We start from the raw sequence: 10,090 nt of genomic DNA, 5'->3' as shown, positions 1-10,090 counted from the left end.
TTATCTGTAACACACAAGCCTTTCACCTTGTCAAGGTAGCATCAAGCAGGGACAGTTTCAATGATCCAAACATTATTCTCACTGCCCCCTACATCTGGCCCAAAGGTAAAATCAATCAATGTTTTTATGATCCTCTTATACAGATGAGGGAGCAGAAGTTAAGGAGGGGGAAATGACTTGCCTAAGGCTACTCAGCAAGTGTGGGGCGTAGCCAAACCTGCAGCCTGTACATTCTGAGCTCCATACCAGGTTTCCTTCCTCTCCATCAGCCATTTGCTCTGCTCTTCTGTCAGGTTGTGATTTCTACTCCTGCAGACCATCCCACGGAATGGAGTGTGTAGGTCTTTACAGTGGGAGCTCAACAATTATTCCATATATAAGATTTGTAAGCCGAGAGATGATTGACAGTAGTGCCCCAGGATTTTGGGGGAGAAGTGGCATTGGCACTGTGCCCTGGGGACACTTAGGCTCCTAGCTCACAGCAGGAGCCCAAGACCAACAAGAAATATTTCTCAAGGTGGAACAGCAGCCCAATTTGCCAATAGACTGTTGTCCCTCAGACAGTAATCTCCCTGAAGCTGGAGCCTGGGTCTCTGCAGACTTTGTCTGCTTTGCATATAGTAGGTGCTCAATAATTTATTGGGTAAAAATAATAGCTATTATTTACCAGACTTTTAACCTAGGATCAGATCAAATGAGTGCCACATGCTATATCATTTAATTCTCACAACTGAAATGAGGTAAATAAAATTCTTTTTTTTTTAAGATTTTTTTATTGGGTAATTGGGGGGATGGGAACAGTGCTGGGGAATTAGGGGAAGGGGAACAGACAAGTTGCTGTCGTTTTGTTCTTCAATCTAGTTGTGGAGGACGCTGCTTCACTGGCCCAAGTTGGCACCATCATTGCGCTCTTCCCTGGCGAGGCAGATCAGTTGCCGGCTTCTGGACGGCCGCTCACTGCGGCTGCTAGCCGCTCACGCTGGCTGCTGGCTACATACGGTAGCCCACGGCAACCCACTGCCACAGGGACTGCAGCCTATGCCGTCGCCAGCAACTCACAGCAGCCCAGCTCCAGGTTGAGCTGTTGTTCAGCATCTTAGCTGTAGAGGGCAGTGTCACTGGCCCTCATATGTGGGATCCGAACCGGGGCCCTCTGGCATCCCAAGCGAGTTCTCAACCATCATGCCACTCGGCCGGCCCAGAGGTAAATAAAATTCTGACTTGAGGCTCACATGCCAGCAATAACAAGCCTGTGACATTGTCTTCTAGCCCTACCAATCTTTCCTTTTTTTTTTTTTTTTTTTTGCTGAGCCACCCTGCCACCTGTTGGGGCAGCTCAGTTTGGGCCAGGAATCAAACCGCTGTTGCTCAGACCTCATGCAAGCTCTTAACCAACTGAGCCACTCAGCCAGCCCATTTAATCTCTTTCCTCCACAGTCTCATGGTCCTTAAATGTTGGCTTTGGTCTTTCCACCAAATCCACCTTCCCTAAGTGACATTAGCCATTCTGATAGCTCCAACTATAGGCTAAAGGTATCAAATTTAAATCTAGCCCAGAGCTCCCTCCTGGGCACTAGGTTAGAACAGCCTCCTGTGTTCTGGGCACCTTCCCCCTGACATATCATAGACTTGGCCTGGCTTGACAGTGGTCGTTATCTACCCTGTCCCTGTATTTCTCAGCCTGGTTAATGACATCAGGCCATCTAATTCAGAAGCCTTGGTTGGGCCCTTCCTTATCTCTTTCCTCTGCATCTACACTGCCACAGCTCAGTTCATGCTCTCACCATCTCTCGCCTGGTCTCTTGCAATCTATTCCTCACTGGTGTCTCTGACTCAGCCAAGTCATGCTCCTCACAGTTGTCCCAATGCACTTTCTAAAACTTAAGCGTGACCACTTCCCTTCCCTAAACACTCCGGTGTTTCTCCATCTCCAAGGGTCCAAACTGTGTACATGGTATCGAAGGTCCCTGCTTATTTAAAACCCCCTCTGCCATCATTCTCCCAGGTGTACATGGGGCTCTAACAGGGCCAAAATACTTGTATACTTGTGCTCCCTGCCCACTCTGTCTATGTCACCCCACCGTGAGATTGTGGGTTCATATTTCTACACCTAGTACCTTACACATGGTCTGCAGGGCCCTGTGGGTCTGATACCTGTTGGCCTTTCTTTTCCTCATCCTACTTTACTCCTCACTCCAGCCACACAGGCCTCCTCCACCCCCACCCCAACTCAGAAATCTGCCCCATTATGCTTTTCCAGCTCCATGGACTTTCCCTTCACAGCACCGAATCCTGTGGCAATTTTCCATCCATTTAAGTGACTATCTGATGGATGTGAGTCTCTCCCACCAGAATATAAGCTCCACAGAAACAGAGGTTCAGTCTGGTGGTCAACATATATTTGTTAAGTGCATAAAAGCGCACAATTCTTATAGACATTAGGGGCTTTGTGGTGTAGGAGACAGAACACAGCTTTAAGAGCTAAGCAAGCCCTGGTTTTAAATCATAGCTCTGCCACTTCCTATATGATCTTGAGAAAGTGGACAAGTTTCACCTAAGGTCAGATCTTTCACCCATAAACAACATGCAACACCTACGTTGTAGGCAGACACATGATGTATGTGCAGTGCTTAACAGGAGCTCAATAAATGGTAGCCATTACACTAGGTACCCAACGATGTTTGCTGAATGAATATTAGCAAATTAATTCAGGTAACTTTTTGTTTTGAAGGGTGCCTTATAACTGTTATGACATTTTTGTCCTTCAGAAATTATTTTGGATGTGTAATCTCATGTTTTTAAAAATCTGTTGATTTATCCCCACTTTGTGATTGGGAAACAGATTCAAAGAAGTGAAATGACTGTTCCAAGACCATGCTGCTAGTGGTAGTTAGGGATCAGGTCCAGGTCAATGTTCAAGTTAATTAAAAAAGAAGTATCAGAGGTGACTGGTTAGCTCAGTTGGTTAGAGCGTGGCGCTGATAACACCAAGGCTGCCGGTTCGATCCCTGCATGAGCCACTATGAGCTGTGCCCTCTTAAAAAGAATTATCTATGCCATTGTAGCATGAAAGCAATGTGTAACCAATGACCATGGCTGTTCCACAATAAAATTTTTTAAAAAAGTATCAGAACTAAATGCTGTATCTACCAAATGACATCATGAAGCATTTAAAGAGTCTGTTAATTTCCTTTAGTTACAGACCTGCTTTAATTAAAAGGCCGGTTGGCAAAGTGGAAAGTGCGGTGAATAGGCCTGCAGTCTGAAGATGCAGGCTCTGGTCTTGTTCACCCTCAAGTCCCTCACATGCAGGACAAGAGTAATCATGAAATATCGTGGTTTCTTATTTCATGTAAAAATACTAGATAAATGTAAGATCTTCATGGAATCACTTTTGTTAGGTCCTCGCTCTTTAGTAAAGACCTGAAAGACAGAGTTTTTCGTTCCAAAAGCTTTATTTAGCCAAGCCTGGCGACAGCCTCCCTCTGCAAGAGGAGAACGCCCCAAGGTCTTGGTGGGTGGAAGTTTTATAGGGACTTTACTTCCGGGAGTTTGAGCAGAAGCAAGTGTACAGAAGCAAAAAAGCAGTTAGTTCTTGCAAAACGCCCTGAGCTAGGTGTGAAAATGAGTTATCTGTAAAATAATCTATTGTTGTAACCTAATTCTTGGGAAGAAGAGCTTTTACTTTTAGTTATAACTACATCCTGCTAGCTTAACAGGATGTTCTGCTATGCTCAGCTGGAGTGTGACTTTTTCTTATTCCTTAGGGCAGGGGAATGTCTAAAATGAGCCTGTCTGGCCTAAGGTATAGCTTGCTTGGCCTAGGGTCTGGGCCTGGGTCCTCACACTTTCTTCTGGGATACTGTATGCTGCCATTTTCCTCTATGTCCCGACCCACAGCACCTACCACAGTGGTTTGAAATCAGAAAACCCAATAAAAGTGTGTTGAAGGTGTGAAAGCCGAGTGAATGAAAGAATGTCTTTTATTTTTTCCAGCTCCAGCTCTCCCTTTGCCTTGGGGGAGGCTGGGGAAGGATAACTGTCACTCAAGCCTGACCTTAGGGCAGGAAAACAGGTTTGTCATGCAAGGAAATAGAAGATGCTGCATTTCCCATTAGAGATTTGCTTTCAATTTCCTATCGGACTCTGAGCTTCCTAAGTGGAGTGTAGAAGCCTATCTTACTCATTTTTGTATTCACTGCTTAGCTCTGAGGCTTGGTACTAACTCTAAGGATGCCCTGGAGGTTGAGTAGGAGGGGAGATCTAAGGAACAGCACCTCAGGCTTACTTTGGGCCCTGCAGTGCAGCAGAGCATAACTTTCCCATTCCCAGATGGCTCCGGGACGAAAGTGGACTTATGGGTGGAATGGAGAGCAAAGGCATATCCTCCTGATTCTGAAGGAAAACTTCCTAAAGTAATGAAAAGGCAACTTCTCCAGGATACAATAAGGAGCATTTTCACATTATAAAGAACCTGAAAAATCTGTACTGTATATCATTCAATCAAGAAAAAAAAATCAAATCCTGTCAAACTTGTATCCATTGTATGTATCCACCCAGAATTTTTTTTCCTTCTCCCTACTCCTTTCTTCTTTCTTTCTCTTACATTTCTTTTTGTTGTTTGTAAAGCAACCCTTTTCTAGATCAGAGCAAGAAACAGCTCTTCAGGCTGGGAGGATTTGGCCCATACTGAGAAGCAAGGGGTCTTTCTAAACTCCATTTTCTTTCTTCTTTTTAAGTGACCCCCCCCTTCCCTAGGGAGAGACAATAGAAATAATTGATCCATCATCCAGTACCAGGCCCAGGAGATTTACATGCAAATCCTCCCTCTCCCCCTAAGACTCCCCTCTCACATTTAAAATCTGAGAAGGGGAAAAAAGAAGAAAACCTTTTTAAACTAGCAGGAACCCTGCTGACCACTGCTACCCACCCCAAACCAGGTGAGAGATAGGGGGAGGGTGGTAATCCACGACAACCCCCATCCTCCTCCCTCGCCACTCACACCATCCCTTTTTGGCGTGGAATCACTTAAGATTTGGGTAAAACTCTCCTCTCTCCCAGGAGACAATATCTGGAAGCTTTTAGGGGGCGGAGGCAGCGCTGGGGAGAGAGAAGGAAAATTCCCCCAAACGGCCTAAGAAAGTCATCTCTTCACCCAAAACAGTCCATCACCCCCCACCCCCCACCATTAACCTTCGATTAAGACCTCCTCTTTATGGCAACTAAACTTTACTTTGCATAATTAAGATTTGCCTCGGAAGGGGGAGGGAGAAGCCGCAGCTCCGGACCATTCTCCTCCACCTCACCCCTCTCACACCCCCGCCCAGCCCTCCAGCTCTGGGCCTCTAAGTTCCTGAGTTTTCTCACTTTGAGGTGCCACCGAACACAAAGAACCATAATGGGCTCCTTTGTGCTCGCTACGGGGCAATTACGCCCCGGAGTCCAGGCCCCTTTAAGAGCCTCTTAAAGAGACAGGCTCTCATTTTTCAGAGGGTTATTTAAGGGTGTGCGTAGGGGGAGGGGCGAGGCAAACTCCTAGGGGTCTACATATAGAATGAAGTGAAACTTTTGTCTGGACTCCACGAGAACGGACTGAGAGAAAAATCTTTGTGAACTGTTAGTTTTTTTAAAAAGTCTCTCTCTTTAAAAAAAGTTTTTAACTTGAGATTTTTCACTTGATCTGAAAAATTGGACTGAAATAGGTGGGATTCGAGGAGCATGGACGGAGGCAAGGATTTAAAGAGGCCCTACCCTGGAGAGCGCCTTGGCCCCCGGAAGAAAAGTGATCCAGGGTTGAGTGGCTTGGGTCCGCGGCAGTTCTGGGGAATGCGTGTCTCCGGATCTCACCGCCGCGACTCCGAAGAAATATCCCGTGCTGGGCAAACAGCTCTTAATATAATAATAGCTTGTCTCTTTAAAAGCAAAAGGAGGGGGGGAAAGTTTTGTTGGCATCTGGTTTCTGATCTCATTATGTTGTGGTCGACCAATCCAGCCCTCGGGGCTGGTCCTGGGGTTTAAATCTGATTGGCCAAGAGCACATTTTGGGATGGTACTTAGAGCTCGACGGGGCGGTTTCAAGGTTCCCTTTTTTGGGGGGCTGAAGAGAGGGCGGGGCCGTTGGCGGGGGCCCCCTTGAAACCGACTAATTGGGATCGGAGAGGCCGAGGTGAGGGCTGGAGGAAGGCACAAAGGAGTCGCTGGGCGGAGAAGGGAGGGGAGAGGCGAGAGGAGGAGGAAGAAGAGGAGAGAGGGCAAGCCGCGCGCGGTGTCTCCGGCAGCTCAGTCCGACCGCGGCGAGCTAGCGGGCAGGCGCGCCGCCCCCTCCCCCGCCCGGCCTCCCCAACTCTGCGGCCGCAAGCAAAGTTTGCAAAGAGGCGCGGGAGGCGGCGGCCGCGGCAAGGCGGCAGAGGGGAAGGAGCGTGGTCTCGGGGCTGGGGGCGGGGGCGGGGGGGCGCCCGGGAGCTGGGTGGGGGGCGGCGGCCAGCATGCGGCCCCGCAGCGCCCTGCCCCGCCTGCTGCTGCCGCTGCTGCTGCTACTGCCCGCCGCCGGGCCGGCCCAGTTCCACGGGGAGAAGGGCATCTCCATCCCGGACCACGGCTTCTGCCAACCCATCTCCATCCCGCTGTGCACGGACATCGCCTACAACCAGACCATCATGCCCAACCTTCTGGGCCATACGAACCAGGAGGACGCGGGCCTGGAGGTGCACCAGTTCTACCCGTTGGTGAAGGTGCAGTGCTCGCCCGAACTGCGCTTCTTTCTGTGCTCCATGTACGCACCCGTGTGCACCGTGTTGGAGCAGGCCATCCCGCCGTGCCGCTCCATCTGCGAGCGCGCGCGCCAGGGCTGTGAGGCACTCATGAACAAGTTCGGTTTCCAGTGGCCCGAGCGCCTGCGCTGCGAGCACTTCCCGCGCCATGGTGCAGAGCAGATCTGCGTGGGCCAGAACCACTCGGAGGACGGCGCGCCAGCACTGCTCACCACCGCACCGCCGCCGGGCTTGCAGCCGGGTGCTGGGGGCACCCCCGGCGGCCCGGGCGGCGGCGGCTCGCCCCCGCGCTATGCCACGCTGGAGCACCCGTTCCACTGCCCGCGCGTCCTCAAGGTGCCGTCCTATCTCAGCTACAAGTTCCTGGGCGAGCGCGATTGCGCGGCGCCCTGCGAGCCCGCGCGGCCGGATGGCTCCATGTTCTTCTCGCAAGAGGAGACGCGCTTCGCGCGCCTCTGGATTCTCACCTGGTCAGTGCTGTGCTGCGCCTCCACCTTCTTCACCGTCACGACGTACCTGGTGGACATGCAGCGCTTTCGCTACCCCGAGCGGCCCATCATTTTTCTGTCTGGCTGCTACACTATGGTGTCGGTGGCCTACATCGCGGGCTTCGTGCTCCAGGAGCGCGTGGTGTGCAACGAGCGCTTCTCCGAGGACGGCTACCGCACGGTGGTCCAGGGCACCAAGAAGGAGGGCTGCACCATCCTTTTCATGATGCTCTACTTCTTCAGCATGGCCAGTTCCATCTGGTGGGTCATCCTGTCGCTCACCTGGTTCCTGGCAGCGGGCATGAAGTGGGGTCACGAGGCCATCGAGGCCAACTCGCAGTACTTTCATCTGGCCGCGTGGGCCGTGCCGGCGGTCAAGACGATCACTATCCTGGCCATGGGCCAGATTGACGGCGACCTGCTGAGTGGCGTGTGCTTCGTGGGCCTCAACAGCCTGGACCCGCTGCGGGGCTTCGTGCTGGCGCCTCTCTTCGTGTATCTGTTCATAGGCACGTCCTTCCTCCTAGCCGGTTTCGTGTCACTCTTCCGCATCCGTACCATCATGAAGCACGACGGCACCAAGACGGAGAAGCTCGAGCGGCTTATGGTGCGCATCGGCGTCTTCTCGGTGCTCTACACGGTGCCCGCCACCATCGTCATCGCCTGCTACTTCTACGAGCAGGCCTTCCGAGAGCACTGGGAGCGCTCGTGGGTGAGCCAACACTGCAAGAGCCTGGCCATCCCGTGCCCGGCGCACTACACGCCGCGCATGTCGCCCGACTTCACCGTCTATATGATCAAATACCTCATGACGCTCATCGTGGGCATCACGTCGGGCTTCTGGATCTGGTCCGGCAAGACGCTGCACTCGTGGAGGAAGTTCTACACGCGTCTCACCAACAGCCGGCACGGCGAGACCACAGTGTGAGGGGGTGTCCCCAGGCCAGAGCCGCAGTGCGCTTTCCTCCGCCCGGGGGGGCTCCTACAGACTCCTTATTTTATTTTTTTAAATAAAGAACAATCGAAACCATTTCTTTTTTAGGTCGCTTTTTAAAGATAACTCTGCCCAACACCCCACCAGGTTTGTAATTAAAAATGTAAATAGTCTTTGTAAATTTAATTATATATTTTCTATTTAAAAAGAAAAAAAGGAAAAAAAAGGAGCAGCGAGGGACACCGGGGCTGAGGAAAGGGCGGTGGGGGGGAAGTTGAGGGGGTCTCGCTGTTCCTCAGTGCCCCTTCAAACGCCAACCCCCACCTTGGTTCGGATTTTTTGGTGATTTGGCAGGCCTGGGCCAGCTGGAAGAGGTGTTGGCTGGTTTGTTACATTCAGCTTCTAAAGCCACATTGGTGAGCCTTCTCACTGACGCTGGGCCTGGGGAAGCTGTTGGATAATTTTGAACAAGACTTGGTTGGATTCTTGTTTTATTTTCCTTCCCCCTTTTCTCTCCACACTTGTCCTGTCTCCTTCACTCAATCTTTGGAACCCTCCCAACGGAGATGAAGACGTGGAAAAAAAACAAAACAAAACAAAAACCCAACGGGTGGGGTGGTGGGGAGAGGGCGGAGAGCGTGTGTGGAATGGCCTCCACCCCGTTGGCCCACTCCCCTGCAGGCAGGAAGATCTTTCTCCTTCATGACTTTTCAACTCGCTGCCTCAAGCCCTTGGAGTGAGCCGAAAGTGCTTTTGTGAAGTGTGTTTTGAAACAAATACACACACACACACACACACAAACACACACACACACACCCTTGAGTACTGATGTGACCGCTTCCATTTTTAGGGGGAGCATTTAGTTCGCAAATGTTGGGGTTTGGTGATGCCTTTGCATCTCTCCCCTTTCCTCTGCAGACTGCTCCCCCCACTCCTTCAACCGAATATCTTCTCTGGCATTCAGGTTAGCAGTTTGTGGGTTGGTTTGTGTGTCATGTGTGGGTTGTTTTTTTTGTTGTTTGGGTTTTCTTTTTTTTCAAAAGCAATAAAAATGGGTTGGGTTGGAGGGAGGGGACTGATGGATCAGTGGGATTTTTAGTTTTCCTTTGACAAAAGACTGGTTTCTTTTCAAACTTGTCCAGAAAGGGGAAAAAAAAGGGGGGGGTATCTTTGCTTTGGAAGAAGGCTCTGGGCAGGCTCTTTGTGACTGTGGGGGTGGGGTTGAGTGTTTACATGACATTCTATATCTCAAGATTGATAGAATGTTTATAACAGATGTTTCTTATCTTCCCTCTACCCCCCACAAATAAAAGTCAAAACTTTTCTTAAAGTATCTTTGACACTGGTATGAGAACTGCAGTTTCCAATACACATCATTTCCCCCAACTATTTGGAATATTTTAGAATTTTAATTCCAAAGGATTGATTTGAGGGTCAAGGGGGTGGGAGGAACAAGTATGCCACAGAACTCAAGTTTTCACCATCTCCTGTTTCTTGATAATAGTGCAAATTAGAAGCTAATAATCATAATAATAAAGTGCATTTAATTATCTTCTAGCGATCTAGCCCTTTAATTGTATTTAACAGGGTTGTAACTTTTTATTAGTTTAACCAAACCACACCTCCTCCTTCCCTCTCCCCGGGACCTACTTGATTGGGGATGAGGAGGAGAAGAGGTTCCCTGCCCCAGACCCTGCTTTTTAAGCTAAATGGTGATGGGGGGAAATGGTGTCTTAGCACCCTTTGTTAGCAGTCTTTGGGACGAGGGAGAAAGTAAGTTAGACCCCTATTTCAGTGTTTGCGTGTGTTAGTTTATGTTGGGGGAGGGGATCTGGAAATGTTTGGTGGTAATTGAAGTCGTATGTGGGGCTTTGTTTGGAATTGTATGAAGTCTAGGG

At 50.0% G+C, this 10,090-nt stretch overlaps 1 protein-coding gene across 1 annotated transcript; it reads left to right on the top strand.

The window, feature by feature from the left end:
- The first annotated feature begins 3,510 nt into the window (after positions 1 to 3,510).
- FZD2 (frizzled class receptor 2) lies at positions 3,511 to 9,724 on the top strand. The gene has a single exon (XM_019665542.1). It carries the CDS (start codon positions 6,486 to 6,488, stop codon positions 8,184 to 8,186), a length of 1,701 nt encoding a protein of 566 aa, XP_019521087.1. The 5' UTR covers positions 3,511 to 6,485; the 3' UTR covers positions 8,187 to 9,724.
- The last annotated feature ends 366 nt before the right edge of the window (positions 9,725 to 10,090 follow it).

The sequence above is a fragment of the Hipposideros armiger genome, unplaced genomic scaffold (assembly GCF_001890085.2).
Source record: "Hipposideros armiger isolate ML-2016 unplaced genomic scaffold, ASM189008v1 scaffold_447, whole genome shotgun sequence".
Classification (NCBI taxonomy): domain Eukaryota; kingdom Metazoa; phylum Chordata; class Mammalia; order Chiroptera; family Hipposideridae; genus Hipposideros; species Hipposideros armiger.
Note: the sequence above shows the minus strand (reverse complement) of the source record. Positions and strands in the feature narration are given on the sequence as shown.

What these genes read in the sequence shown, in the direction of transcription:
- FZD2 (XM_019665542.1), top strand. Translation starts at nt 6,486, where the DNA reads ATGCGGCCCCGCAGCGCCCTGCCCCGCCTGCTGCTGCCGCTGCTGCTG.